This window comes from Cibotium barometz, chromosome 61 (assembly GCF_041138505.1).
Source record: "Cibotium barometz isolate CiBa-2024 chromosome 61, ASM4113850v1, whole genome shotgun sequence".
In the NCBI taxonomy this organism is placed as follows: Eukaryota; Viridiplantae; Streptophyta; class Polypodiopsida; order Cyatheales; family Cibotiaceae; genus Cibotium; species Cibotium barometz.
The window spans coordinates 28,642,416-28,657,588 of record NC_141106.1 but is presented as its reverse complement, the minus strand read 5'-3'; the positions used below and the strand labels follow the sequence as shown (position 1 = coordinate 28,657,588).

The window sequence follows — 15,173 nt, the reverse complement described above, 5'->3', positions numbered from 1 at the left end:
TTACACTTATGCAGCTCATTGTGCTCTTCCAAGGAATCACACACGTGTTCAAAGACTTCAATGTGCTTCCTAACATCCTCGTTACCACTGAAGTTTTGAGTGAGCTTAGCCACTTGTACTGCCTTGCTTCTAGGTTCTCTCTCAGGCATACCCCGCATGTTTTCCGCAATAGATCGTCCGATCGTCTGAGCAAACGCTGCGAGATCACCTAGGTGAGCAGGCATAGCTGGTGGAGGCACTTCCGGGATAGCCTGGTTGATAGGAGTTGGCGTTGGTCTAAGTAGGTTGGCAAATGATGTAGGATATGATATGTAGCTAGGCCTAGCTCCTCTTGGATAAGGGTTGTGATAAGGCGGTCTTGGAGCATACGCCATTGGCATACTAGGAGGCGTAGGAGCTACATGAGCATGAGTAGCAATAGGTACATAAGGCCGATAGGCACTGCCACGCACTGTTGTAGGTACTGTTCCACTAGGTAGCGGTGTCGTACTAACTACAGCGGTAACAGGTGCATTTTCAGCTATGCTCATCATTGGGCTAGGCATTGCGGATTCCCTAATGGAAAGTTGAGCCAAGGTTGGAAAGCTAAAGTTACTACTCGTGGGCTCAACCTGCATTGAGACTCCAGGCGAAACAACATATGAAGGGTCTATGGGACTCACCGAGGGAGTCTCCAATTGTGATAGGGTTGGTTGTTTGGCCTTGCCCGTATCCAAAAACCTCATAGGGCTAGTGGAAACTAGGTCCACTCCACTATTTTGCCTCTCAAATTGGATAATTCTATGAATCACCTCACATATCATGTGTTGTTGCTCCTCTAGATTAGTGGCGCTAGATGTAGATCGTAGGACTTCTAACCAACCCACATGGTATGTGTAACCCGTGTATAGGTCCGTTAGAGTCTCTGTGTGTAGATCATATTCCCAATTTTCATTGAGAAATATCCCATCTAGACTTGGTGTGCCAAACGGTTCTCTTGAAGTGGACGCAATGTCACTTCTTATGGATTGGCTTCTAGGGACCTCTACTTTAGGAAGAGCATCGGAATGTGGTAGCTCAGTAGGGTCCTCATTGAACGAAGTGGGTAGAATATCCACATGGACACTCTTTGGGAGGGTAGGGTCTACATAAGATGTGAATGGCGAATCCACTACCCCTCCTTCTTCATTTACTTCGCTTGTCGCATGTTCAGAGCGTGTAGCTCTACTAAAAGTCTCTATTAGACAGCTAAACATGCTAGATCCAGGTTGTGGGGCCCACACTGGCATGTTTTGGCTTGTCTCCTCAGGGTTCTTGGTAGGGTGTCCTTCCATGGCTTCTGAGTCAGAAGATGAGTCACTATCCACTATTCGTGGATCTTGGGTCGCACTCCCTTGGGTTCCAGCCGAAGGCCAAGATGTTAATGTGGAGGGACGGTGTGAGCCTGTGTAGACTGAAACGCTTTCTAGTGGCTCAGACTCCAGCACCCGACCAGAGCGTAGATGCATGTGATGTGGGTACCCTACGTGCGTTGGTAACTATCCTTGAAACTCACACAAGTGGTTTCTTAGGTGTTTTGCACCCCGTTTTTACTTGTTTTTGTGTTGTTTTTAACCCGTTTTTGACCCCCTTACTTACGGTCGAACTTGGACTAGGACGTGTGATAGCTCGAAACGAGCGTATCGTTCAAAGGATCCTAGTGTGCTTTACAGCACCGTGTTCGCCTATCTAGAGCTCCTGTAGTCCTCAAAACAGTCCGTTTTCCTTGGGGGGAAGGGGCAAAAGCCTATTTGCTTGTGGAGGAAAGGGTGAGGGCTTTATCCCACATACTCACTTTACTCCTTGGGGAGTGGGCTACATATAGGGCACAACTTCCCATAAGCTCTCACTTGAAAGAAAGCTATGGAGGCTCACTCTCCTATATATATATATCAAAAGACCGAGACCGAGGCCGGGGCCGAGGTCGTTTGGGGATCTTTCTTTTCAAATTTTTTTTCTCCAATTAGAAAATCTTTCCTCTCCACACGTTTGGTTCTTTCTTTGAAAATAAAATTTAATTTTTTCTTTTTTATTTTTTTTTATTTTTATATTTTTTATTTTCTGTTTTTTTTTGTGAGATAAGTTTTCTAGGGTTTCCTTAGGGTTCAGCCTTGGCCGCGGCGCAGTTCGTACACACAGCACAGATCTGGGGATTCAGAAATCCCTCTCACACGCAGAAACCAGATAACAGAACGCACGCCCACACGCGGAGCGAAAATATAACAAAAGAAACAGAAATGCAACACAGAAACACCTTAACAACAAACACACAGTCGCTTTCCTACAGTGTTGATTAAACTTCACGCAGCAGCCGAGCTGCAAACTGGAGCTTGGTGCAGGGCAACTCCCCAGCAGCGGCGCCAAAAATGTGCGCTTTTGCCGCACAGGTCGTAGCTGGGGACTTGCCGGACACCGTATGCGAGCCACGAATGGCTGCAAGCATACAACCAGGGAAGGAAGCTCAAACAGAATGTCAAAGGGTGTGTCACTCACCGCTCAACCGCCGCCTTGAAGGATTCCCGCGTCGCAGCCGTGAAGGAGGAGCCGCCGTCGTCGCTCTACCGCCTCTCCGCCGCCGTGCCGCTACACAGTGCTCGATCGCTCTCTCACTCTCTCTCTCTCTCTCACACACGCAGGAGAAGGAAACCAAAGAGATAAGGCAAGAGCACTCTTGTATTCACAACACATGAGAATGAGGATTTTAGGGTTACATTTGACTCTTATAGGTGACTTGGCCGTTCACACTTGGGCGCCCATACATGGCCGGCCGATCCTAACCCTTATCCTACTGACATTCAAGGTGCGCCTCTCATCGGCGATCACCCAATCCCTTTATCCTTAACATATGGTGCCGACAAGCCCGGCCCATGACTCAGAATATTTAAATTAATGACGTAAAACATAGTACATCTCAATGTCCGTCATGGGTTAACAATAATCATAGGTGGCCTCAAACATACATCATATACCGCACGTATTAATATTTATAGTGGTATCACCCACGATATTAACCTAGCCGGCATGACGCAAGAGTAATCTAGGCGTTAATTACTCAAGAGGGGATAAATAATATTTTTCTAGAGGACTTAAAATATATTCTCATGACATATATACATACAAATGGGCTTTGCTCGGCCACTCAACTTAAGTGGGTACCCATTTTCTATCTCTACCTATATATGCAAGGCTTATGGCTTGCTTTTGATACATCATTGGGCCAATGGCCATACACAATGTGAACTAATCCTAGGCTAGAATCGGGGATTTCAGATATACAAAAAGAGTTAACATGTACAAAAATAGTTAACAATCCCCTTTGTCTAGACCGGCTTCTATCCTTGGAAGTGTGAGCGATGGGCTTTGTCAATGAGAGGATCTTTAATTTATCTCCATGAGACGATCTTATTATGTGAAAGTGTTGCACCACCTTTAAGCATTGGAGTGGCTTGCCATTATTGTGGGTGAACACAAAGTTATAACTTGCAAAAAAGAATGAGGACATCTCTTCAAAGGCTTGCATCCGAAAAGCTTCCAAAAACTACATGCTCACGGATAGCCCATAAATTTATTAAAGTGTGGGCGCAAGGTCTTGTACATGTGATCCAGCATATTTGTGCCACTGCATGGGGCCCTTCTATTCCTTGAAGTCGTGTAAGTAGATCCAAATGGTATCCAAGAACTTGTTGGGGGCTGGGGCTTCTTGGTATAAAGTAATAAAAAACTGTCCAATCAGACCGCACATCCATTCTTCTGTTGGAATGCCGAATGGTAGAGATTGAAACTCTGGAAAGTTGAGGAGGGGAGGGTTCATCTCCTTCTTGAGCTCTTATACCTTCCATCTCATGCGCCTGTGCTGTGGCATATACATTGGATTGATGCATTGCTGGATTGTGGATGCCCATCAATTTGGATTGTGAAGGTAGCGGAGCTGCCACTTGGGTTGGTTCTTCATCTCTACACAATTAAATATCGATGGCCTCCTATATCCACTCTGCTCTTCGATAGAGGTGTTCTACACAGCACTGATTGAAAGGTTGCTCAAGGTATACCCAGATCAGTAGGACCTTAAGTCTATGAATGCCATGAATAGGCTCTTTGCAAGGGAAATTCTTTGCTAACTTATGTATTGCTTCATCATATCCTTGGTAGATCCTCCAGGGCTTGGTTCTCTTGACTTACTGTGCTTGTCCAATTAGTCTTGACTTTCTAGCTTATCAATGTAGTCCAAGGCTTCATCCCCCTCCATTCCGTCAAAAGTTGGATACTTGCATTGTAGTAAAAAAGAGAGCATTGGTTGCTTTTTGCTCTTTGATTTGGGCCACAATACGGTAGTAAAGAATTACCATGTCGATTGGGTTGTCTGTTGTAGCCAATGGACTCGCTTGAAGTGCTTTGTATGTTGCTCTCTTGTCAACAAGACCTTCCTCATGTATCCAAGTTTCTACATGATCCATTATTTTATCTACCATGGCAACATGTTTTGCAAATCGATCTGCATTCAGTATGATAGGCTTGGCATCGGCCTCTACACATGGGTTTTTCAATATGAAACATCATGCATGGTAGTTAAAAACAATTGGATGTACTCTTTGATGATATATATCTGCTGATTGCTCCAAGCAGATGTCTCCTTTAAAAATAAGCATGTTCACCAAGTTCATATATTATACTGGCACCTTTCAACATAAATCTATGAACATGTGAAGGTTAAGGGACTGATCCAAGGCATATCCTTGATAGATAAACATTAGAGATAATGCCAAGAGGGCTAAGTGGAGGTATTGGGCGGGGCCACCAAATTCAACCAGTGTACTGCCACTGGTTGGGTCCTTTGTCTCGACCAGCTCGGTAGAGTCTGAGCTTGCGGGCTCTTGGGAACTCTCTTTGGTAAGTTCCTGCTCTGTTGCTCCTGCAGGTTTCTAATAATGGCATCCCTCTTTTTGATTTCTATTGCATGCAGTGAATTGGTGTCCCAACGATTGGCCACAAGGTGACTGACTATAGCTTGGTGCTCTTATAAAGCCTAAAGCCAACTGCCTTGTCTTTTTCGAAAAGGAAAGACTGGTTGGCCAATGGTTTTTAGCAATACATCCTTGGTCTTCAAAGTTTCATGTATTTGTGCTTCTCTCAATTTGATTTGTTCTTGCAAGATAGGGATTTGTTGAGCATTCTTGGTAGCTCCTTGTGCCTGAGCTATAATGGGAGAGTTTTGCAGGGCAAAGTGTTGGATCAACTTGATACATCCAGCTTGAATGTATCCGATTGTCCAATGGCACTTAGGCTTTGGCTCTTTGAAGTAGCCTTGCTAGCACTTACCTCCCTTGCCTTCCACTCAATAATCTACTTTGCATGTGGTGGTGGTTTGTGGGTTCATGCTGACAAATTGGCTTTCAATCTCCTTGCTCTTCCCCTTTGCATGTGGTTGTGGTTGTGGAGATGGTGTTCTTTCCATGTCTGTGTCTAACTTGGAGGTCATTCACTAATTCATTGCCTCTCATCTTTAGCTATGGCCTTTAGCCTTCTATACACTTCTCAGTAGTGGTTTGTGCCTCCTCTTCTACTAAGGCTTCTTTGTAGGTGGGGGAGTCACGGATTCTATTTCTTTTTTGTTTTGTGGGGTATGTGTAGAAGTTTTACTTCCACGGGTCTTCCCATTGGTGTACGCAGTTGTTGGAATGCTTCCAATCTTGAATAGATGATCCTTGTGAGCATCAAACCTCCACCTAAGTATTGGATAGTTGCCTCAACATCTTGCTCTTTGTAGGCCCTACATAGCTTGAGAAGCACCCCTATTCCACTTTAGTGAATCTGTTTGGCTTATAGAAAGAGAAATGTATAGATGGCCTTTCTTGGTGTGACAAGGTATGGGTTTGTCGAGCTGAACAAGGTTGTTTGCTCTACCTCTATTGCATTATCCTTTATCTAGACATGAATGGCTCTTGACAATCTCAAGGGCAATAATGCCTTTTTCATGTCTCTTATTTCTTTTAATAATACTTATTTTCATGTGTAGAGACTCTATTTTCTATTCAAATGTCATATGAGCTTAAACCCATTATCCACTGGATTCATTATGAGTCTTTTTGTTAGTCACTAGTTACATTTTTACCTTGTTATAAGATCTTTCAAACTCTCAGCATGAAATTTGAATGTGTATTCATGAAAAACATCACCAACTTTAAAAACCCCTGTTAAAAAAAGTGGACATAGAAGTTCTATATCTTTCACTAAACTTATTACACATGTCAACATCCTGTACACGGTTTTTAACTTTTCTTGAGACTACTTATTTTAGTACCTCCAAGTCTCACCAACTTGAAAAATAGGTTTGGAAGACAGACTACTTTTTTGAAAGCTTGATATTGGATTATCAAAGTGAACGCGAGCAACAAAGTACCCCTTCATTTGTTAAGAGGAAAAAGGATGCATGTATTTTTATTTCTTTAGTGCATGCATTTTTTTGATTGTCCTTTTAGTTATGCATATTACACAGCTTGAAGGAAATTCACATTGTAGAAAGATACTACAAAAAATCTTTCCATAACCCTTAAAGATACATTTTTTGGTCATCTTATGCGACCAAATTAGTGTTAAGAGACCATATGTCAATATGGGTGTTGAATGCCGGCTAATTTCCCCAAAAAAAGCATGCATGATTAAATTCCTTGGAGGTTGTTGAATGATGGTCAATATTGAATGATGGAGGCTCCTCTATATATGTACTCATGGAACCTGTAAAGCATTGAAAACAAAAAACCTATCTGTAACTAGCTGAACATGGCAGCTGACTAAACTTGCTCCATGCATTTATTAGTAACGGAAGCCACACAAATTACATCTGTGGTGGTGCCTGGTCTACAGTTTGCAGAATACATACAGTTAGGATGAAATCAAGAAATGATCCCAAATATGGACGACATCATCATGACCAGAATTTATGGATCTAAACACAACTCAGACAAAAATCCTCACACCCTATGCACCAGATATAAAGGCTAGTACATACACTTAACTCCCGTGGACACCCTCAGTCACTAATTGGCAATATGGCACCTTTGCTGATCCCCTGCTTGCTAATGAGGCCTTCCTTTGCAACAATAGGTGACTAGAAAAAATTCACTACGATAGCCATAACCACATCTGACAGATCAGTCCCTGTTCATAACCTGTCCTTCAAGGAGAGGGGTGTGGCTGTCCATCTAGTGACAAACACACCGCTCTACAAGATGTTGCACTCGCACCGGCATTGCCACGAAACGTTTCAGCCCCCAAATGTTTCACCTTGAACCGCAGAGTTTCAACTCGAAGCGTTTCACCCCGAGACAAGTACGGACCGAAAGGCCGGACTGAAACACCTATATATATATAATCAAGAGATGATCAAGTACTAGGGAAAAAAAAAAACCCAAAATAATTAGCTGTTTCAACTGCACGTTTCAGTGAAACTTTGAGACATTTCACGTTTCAGGGCTGATGAAATGCGTTTCATGGTGACCATGACTACACCATGATACAGACATGCAGCACTAAGCAAGTCTTAACAAAGGGCCACATACACAGTAATGCTGAAGTATTCCAATTTTACAAAAAATAAAACGTAAATTCAAACACTACAAGCATAAGTGAAACTGGCGTACGTTTATATCTTTTTTTAACCGTAAGGCACAAGACAATTGCAAAAGTCAGCGGAAAACTACCTACAAAGATTTTCACCAAAACTTCTAAATCCAGCATCAGCACTGCCATTGCAAAATGACATATAGCTTGATTGTGCAGCAGCACAGCAAACATTGTACCACAGTACAGAAGACATGCTCCAACTGCATGACCTTGCGCTTTCAGGTGAACAAACCTGCCCAGCCTTGAAACAATCAACTGCAGCCAAATCTATCAGTGACACTTTGCACTTGCCATTCCCAATGCATAGGCTGTGTACTTACCTGTAAAGCTTCCTTTCAGCTAAACAACTCCCTCACTGCAAAGCTCACCAAGATCAAAAGACTCAAAATGGTGGTTAAAAAAACATCTTACAGAAGGATACGGGTAATGTGTCCAAGAGTTCGTCTATTGCTCTTTCGGTACAAATGCTGCTAGAATTCTGTGTCATCAGAAACCCAATTAGAGATCTCACTAAAAAAGGACCAGAAAAAAGAGTTTGAACCAACGAGAACATGTAAAAGGTCATACCTGCCCAAAAATTTGAGGCGGCAAAACCATCCTATTTGAAGCATAGAAACCTGCCCAAAAATTTGAGGCGGCAAAACCATCCTATTTGAAGCATAGAAATAAGTACACTACCCTAGTTATAGAAAGGAAAGTTGGGTTACTGGAAAGATGCAACATTCTCAAATCATCCTTACACAACAATAAGACTACGAAGGGTAAGGCATCATACCAGAGACTGCTGGAGAGTAAGCACAAAACATTTGCCAGTAACTAGTTATCATGTACAGTGACCAAAAGGATCATATGACATTGCAGACTACAAAATGGTGTTGAAGAATACACAAGAAGGAATTTCCTCTAAAACAAGAAAGGCCTTGTGATAAGCTTCCTATCCTTGGAGGGGAAATTGCTGGTGTACAAGGGAGATGGTCATTTACTGGCCTTGCAAGACCTCCCATCCCCAAAATGGCAGTTCAATTTAATACATCAGAATCATCTAGAGGTCCATCTTTCACAGCAACTGAGGAGCTTTCATCAACAAACTCAAAATGTGGTGGACCTGAAACAACAGTAAGCGGTGACCATTGATCTGGAACCATCAAAAAGTATGTGCTCATAGCCTTCCGAAACCGCTTTTTGTACTGCTTTGGAGATATCACAGTCGGTGTGGCATTCTTTGGACCACCAAGTATACCAGAAGCCTTCACCCATGTTTCAAGGTGCTTATCCCATGTATACTGCCTCATAAAGTCAATAATGCCAAGAACCAAATCTCGCCTTTCTTCATCTACTCCAACAAGTAAGGAGTAGTCCATAACATCAACCGACTGCAAGCCCACAAGCATTCAAAGTCACAGGCATGAACTTAAAAATTTACGATGTAAAACCAGCAGACAAATAGCTATTGACAACTGACCGCTAGAAAAGCTGTATCGTTCCATACAGCTCTCTCTAACAGTCGCTTGGCTTTATTGCTGATAAAAATAGGGTTGGTTTGTATTGACTCTAGCAGATTTTGATCCAGAAGAACAGCATTTTTCCCAGTTGCATCTGCATTGTAGCGCGACCTTAAAGAACCTTTTAAGTCATAGACTCGAGTAACTTGTCGTCCATACAGCAGATTCTCCATTATCATTAGGTCCATGCGTAACTCCTTGCCACCTTTAACATGTTTTACCATTACCTGTCAAGCATATCCCAGTTACAAACCGGTGTTGCATGCTTTGATAAGCCTAAAGAGGAGACAAGCAAAAAACAGATTTCGAAATCATTTGCGCCTCAGAGAAAAAGTACAAAGCAAAGACCACATAAAGGAAGGTGATTTTCCCAGACACAGAACTAATGATGTTTGAATTGATGAAACCTGTATACAGAATAAGCACTAACCTGGTAAATGCCAAGGATTTTTGCAAGGCAAGTTGGACTTCCCGTTATAAGCGCATCAGATATGTACTTGAAATATGCAGGAGCAAATGTGATGAACGAATCAAGCTCAGTTTTAGTAACTTGTTTGACAACAAACCTGTCGTCCGCAGTTTTAGCAAAAAACACGTTACTCTTTCCACCTTGTGCCCCCCATTTCTTGCAACGGCAAAGAGATCTAATAAAGTCCATTTCCTTTGGACAGCATCTCTTTCTTAAACCATCAAACTGTTTTGCATAGTAGCATGTGACTGCGTATTTTATCCTTCCTTGTGGGGTATCATCAACAAAGTTGACCTTCACATGCATGGCTTTGGAATATAGCATTGGATCATCAGGTGACAATTCATCAGAGCTTAACAGAATGCCATCTTTACCATTCCCTTGCTCTAAACTACCCTCCACCAGTTGAAGCGGGTGAGAAGTGCCACCCCCATTACAATCTGGCACTGTCCTCTCCTGGTCTTTGTCTCTGTATTCCTTGTCCTTGTCTTTCTGCTTGTCAGTTTTATCAAACAAATGACCCTGATGTTCTTGCGAAGTGATTGCATAGGCAATAATGCTGGTTGGTTCATCATCATACACAGAAACCATTGTCACATTGATCCCTGGAGGAACCCCTTCATGTACTGCTGCTTGCTCTGCATGGGAAACTACAAAAGGCGAGGTAGATAGAATTTGTGCATCTGCAATTGGAGGCGAACCTGACAATGTGCTACTAGCACTCCCACTGTAAGGCCTAGAGAAGCTTGAATAAGGCGCTCCTACCCAACCTTCAATATTAGAAGGTTCTCCTGCTTTGGCAGGTGAAGTAAGAGTGCTTGCCAATTGGGAATCCGCACTAGGGCTAAGCTTCTGTGTAAAATGTTCTAATGAACATTCATCAGAGGTCTCAGAACCTGACCGTTTACTTCCATCATTGATAACAGCCCCTGATTCTGCATTAGTTTTAAATGTGGTGACTTCATGTTCATTTAAAGGTAAATCCAACCCAAGAGCATCCAGGCTCTGGCCTTTACCTGTCCATGCAGCGTCAAACGTAGCTGAAACATCTCTAAAGGCAGAAAAATGGCCCTCTGATAATGACCTGTGCACCCCGATATCTCCCTCCAAAAATTTACCACCATTGACTACACTCGCCACTTTTGTTGGCCAAAAACTATTTCCTGATGGACTACTGCTCGAATATGGCTTATCTTCCAATCCTGCATCTAAGAAGGAGACCCTCTCAGGATCACTAAAGGCTTCAATCCTTGTTGTTTCTGACAGTGCCAAGGGTCCCTCTGCAGAGGAATTTGCTTTGATCGATCCTTTCATCGAGTGCACTCCTGTAATACATGAATCTGCCGACCTATTGGCAGCGACAGACTCCCAGCCTTTGGGTGTAACCTCCACATCAATGACTGACATTGTTCCTTCAGTGAAAGGCTTAATGTTTTCTGACAGGGCACTATTACTTAGACTTATGGTACCAATGCATGCAGGGGCGCCAGTGCCTTCCATAAGCTCCAGTTTTGAACCATCCAAATTTGGACTTACTGCTACAGAAGCATCTTTACCAATATCAGTTTTACGATTTCTGCCACTGCCAAAGCTGATATCCTTCAAAAAGGACAGAAGAGAATCTCCAATCAATACTGAATCAAATCCAGTAGAAGACTTTGGTGACTTTAAAGAGGATAACAGGCTTTGTATGCGATTCTCCCATAAGGAAGAGCAGTTGGAAAGACTTCTTCTAATGTAGTTGAGTTGCAAAATATCAACATGTGGCTGATCAGTTCCACAACATGATGCCGCATTATGTAGAGCTGTCTGAAAACACAAATAACAAAGTGTTAAGACAAGGTACTTCTCAAATAGTGTACAAGTGTACTCCTTAGGACCTGCTTTCTGCTGAGATTAACGTGGTGAAAAATAACACAAAGATCAAAGATGTGATTGGCTTCTTCATATGTTCATGGAGACTAAGGCTTTACTTGGAAACCGTCTTTCTGCTTCGATAAAATATCTTCCAACTCAGAAATGTGATTCTTAACCTCTGGAATTTTCCCACTGGTGCAATTTATTTTCTCCTGAACTTGCTGAAGACGAATGAAGACATCTTTGAAAAATAGGTCTCCTTTTTCTGCAATCTGCAAAGGCATCTTATGAATAAAGAAAGGCTTCCACAAGACTGCAAGAAAATCAACAATACTGAAAGGGATACATTACCAGAAACAAGTAGACATGGCATAAGAAATTGGTATGCATTTGAAAAATGAAAGTTTACAACCGCCCAAGACATCAAATGAACACGTAAGGCTTTTTCGTCGAAAGGTATGTACCATGTTGAGTCTCAACTTCTGCTGACTGGTTAAGTATTTTTTCTAGTATCATCTCTCCATTTTTTTAAAAATGTGTTAAAAAAAGGGGATACAGTATCAAGCTCGTTCTCATTACAGGAATCAGACTAGTTAGTGATAAAAGGAGACTACTTTCGTATTTAAGAAGGATAAAAGGAGACTACTCTTGGAGTTAAAAGGACACGAATTTTCATGATTTTCCCAAGAATGTTCTCACGAGTTAATGATTACAGGCTACTCTTCCTTAGGTAACAGGTCTACCCCCAAGAATGGAAGCGAACAGACTCAAAGTTGAATATCTACCTCTTTGATTTCCTGCTGCAGCCAATCCTGATGCTCAGAGTAATGAAACTCCAACTTGGATGGAGGTAGATAGACAGAATATACATTGACAGGAGAATACCGCAGACAAGCCACCATATTTCCAAACCTGCAACAAACTCAAGTTCCCTCACCATCTCTATATTACCACTACATTTGCAGATGTCTTATCTCCACCATCTTGGAACAGCATAAACAAATTGGCTTCCAAGATTATCATAAGGCTAAGAATATCATAAACAAACACTTACCCATAAAATCGGAGACAATCACGGTGCAAAGAATGCCCACAAGAAGCTACTCTACTTGCAGCTGCATGATTTGAAAAGCTTAGCTCCAGGAACTTCCCAAATGATAAGCCCCAAGCAGCATCTGACATAACTAGCCGAGGAGTTGCTGGAGGGATACCATTGACTCGGGCACATTTCAAGCAACGGTGCCACATCCAAATTTTCCCTTCACTCTCACCAGGTAAAGCCTCATTCTGCTTGTGAATAGAAATAGTCAGACTGCCCTGCCGATGAGTGTAGCAATCAACATGGGCATCCTTTAGCTCTCCACAAGCTGGACATTTGTGAGTCTGTCATACCATTTAAAAAGGTAATTGATAAAGTTATCTACCTTATTACATCAAAATGCCTACATAGAACCAAGATCACAAGTTCTATCTCCTAAATCTGAGCCCCATACAACCTTCATAAAAAGCTTGCAGATAAAAAGAGGACGACATGCATACCGTATCAAATATAGTCTCTCGTAAGAATCTTCCTAGAGGTTTGTCAAAAGTGCCGTAGTATTTGATTCTGAAAAGATGGCCTCTCTCACAAATGGTCCCTTTCCTTAAACAACTGCTGGAAAATGAAACCAGGATACTTTGATGATTAGAAGGGGAGGGTGGAAAATCTTCTTGGCTCAAATCTTGGCCGCTATCATCCTGGTTGCTAGTTTGTGATATATGATGAAGTTCTAGAGCAGTACAATTTGAGTCCGTCCTTTCCAATGGTGAGTCCACTGTCTGGTTTTCTACTGAGCTAGATGGCACTTGTGCAGGACTCTTTGACACGTCTTCAAATGGAGATAAACCAGTACTTTCCCCCGGCAAGACAGGTTCATCGTAAGCAGACAACTTGGTTGCTGGTGGTGACTCAGATGATGCCTTTGCTGCAGATGAAGCCTCCAGGTAACCTCTCCTCACCGAAGCAGTAAATCCCAGTACACCTTGTCCAAAATCCTCAAGCGTCATGGCCGGTGAGAGCTTCCCTAAGGTTGCCCCAATCACTTCTCGAAGCCCCGAACTTGTGCTCCTGGTTGAAGGCTTCACACTATCTGCATCATTTGAACCTTCACGTCCCCTGAAAGGACTGCTTAGAGGAGAACTAGCTCTTGAGGACACCAATGAAGAGTTCACAGACATTGGAACGGATGCTCCAGGTGTTGAAAAGGCTGAAGCCGATGTACTTCCAGCACGAACTTGTGCTTGATTCCCAGCTTGCAATGATGTAGGAGCTAAGAAACCAGATACTGTGGAAATAGACATGTCTGACTTTGATTTCTTGTCTGGCAGAGCTATGCTCAAAGGGGATTTAAGACGAAGTTCAGGCAAATCAACACCCTCATCAGCAAGAAACGAGGTTTCTAATGCCAAGTGATAAGCTGCAAAAACTGCAAACTGAACTGCACGCTTCACCTTCTTCAATTCATCACTGTTCGATCCCTTAAGCAAGATCTGAAAACCAATACCAAAGTAATTTTGACAACCAGAACGTATGACATACTTCAACAAACCAAAGAGAAAACAGGGTTAATTGATGATAATAGGAGGAGAAGGTTCTTTACCAGCTTTTCACAGGCACTTCATACATACAGATATATATGTATATATGTATGTATGTATGTACAATTTTTTAATTTCATTTTTTTCAGTTCAGAAGAGACATTTCAGAGCTACATAGCTTCCTTATGAAACAAGATTCCTTACAAAAGTATTAATGCGCACATATGTAGATCATTAGGCTTATGCTACAGCATCTTTGGTCCTCATAAGAATAAGATGGCTTCAAAGAATGCCCAAAAGACAGTTTTTAAAATCATGTCTTGGTTAAATAGCTTCTACTTCCTTGTTTTGTGCACAACCCCCCCCACCTTCCTTCTCTGCATGCACCTCCCCTGCTCACAAACCCCTCCCAGATCCTTCAGTACACGGTACACCCCCCTTTGTGCTCCCCCTTCTCTGTTGCCACCTTGCCCCCACCAGCTAGCCCCTTGTTGCCCCTGCCCTTGGCTGACCCTGCATCAGATTCTGTAACCAGGACAAGCGTTGCTTGGAGCACTTACGTAGTAAACTTGATTAAGCACTTAATATATCATGACCCTTGGTCAAAAGTTTCCAATGGCAGATGCCATCCACTACTCTATCACTGCCAGCCATAAAGTCATGTCATAATTTTCTAAATGGCTATTTTCCTTGTAGTACATGGCTAGCTAGTGTCATAAACCAACTCCTTGATTGCTTTTGCGAAGCTTACTCTGCATTGTAGGTTTCACAAGAAACACGTGGCAAACCCCTCCATATCCAATCAATCTCTCTCTCGGAGGAGATGCAACATGACATGTTCACCTTGGGATATTTACATGGCTGCTGTCCGCCATCCCGAGATGCCTGTTTGTCCATATTCAAGAAGTAGACAAGCACTCGTGAATGCATCACGGCCTTGTTTCCTTCCATGTGTACTAATATGTCCACTTATTCACTTTTGATACCAATGTACCATAGTGTACATGCGTCCAAACATGCATGTTGTACATGCTATGTTCATGCATTAGGCATCACATGCTTTTGACCATTTCAACAATGCTCAAGCCTCACAGTAACGACATGTTGTCCACGCAGCCTTAAAACCTGTT

General features: G+C 42.5%; 2 protein-coding genes across 12 annotated transcripts in view; both read right to left on the bottom strand.

Moving 5' to 3' along the window:
• Positions 1-6,417: 6,417 nt before the first annotated feature.
• On the bottom strand, positions 6,418-8,546 carry LOC147604726 (uncharacterized). Of its 7 annotated transcripts, none has more exons than XM_086794634.1 (5): positions 8,414-8,546; positions 8,206-8,255; positions 8,050-8,116; positions 7,716-7,893; positions 6,418-6,750 (listed from the first exon to the last, which is right to left on the bottom strand). In XM_086794634.1, the coding sequence occupies exons 1-5, from the start codon at positions 8,463-8,465 to the stop codon at positions 6,705-6,707; spliced, it is 393 nt and encodes a 130-aa protein (XP_086650760.1). In that variant the 5' UTR covers positions 8,466-8,546; the 3' UTR covers positions 6,418-6,704. The 7 variants fall into 7 exon arrangements, with proteins under 7 accessions (XP_086650760.1, XP_086650759.1, XP_086650761.1 ...); XM_086794633.1 differs by having other exon boundaries at positions 7,720-7,893; XM_086794635.1 differs by lacking the exon at positions 6,418-6,750 and adding an exon at positions 6,804-7,373.
• Positions 8,426-15,173, bottom strand: part of LOC147604725 (1-phosphatidylinositol-3-phosphate 5-kinase FAB1B-like) — an 80,207-nt gene continuing 73,459 nt past the window's right edge. For 4 of the 5 annotated variants that reach the window (XM_086794626.1, XM_086794627.1, XM_086794628.1 and 1 more), the window contains 7 exons: positions 13,006-13,995; positions 12,521-12,849; positions 12,252-12,378; positions 11,583-11,738; positions 9,571-11,418; positions 9,101-9,367; positions 8,426-9,011 (listed from right to left, as the gene is read on the bottom strand). In XM_086794626.1, the coding sequence (XP_086650752.1) occupies positions 8,658-9,011; positions 9,101-9,367; positions 9,571-11,418; positions 11,583-11,738; positions 12,252-12,378; positions 12,521-12,849; positions 13,006-13,995 (4,071 nt within the window). In that variant the 3' untranslated portion in view covers positions 8,426-8,657. Of the gene's footprint in view, positions 9,012-9,100; positions 9,417-9,570; positions 11,419-11,582; positions 11,739-12,251; positions 12,379-12,520; positions 12,850-13,005; positions 13,996-15,173 lie in introns of all 5 variants that reach the window. The other variant, XR_015265302.1, reaches the window with a different exon arrangement.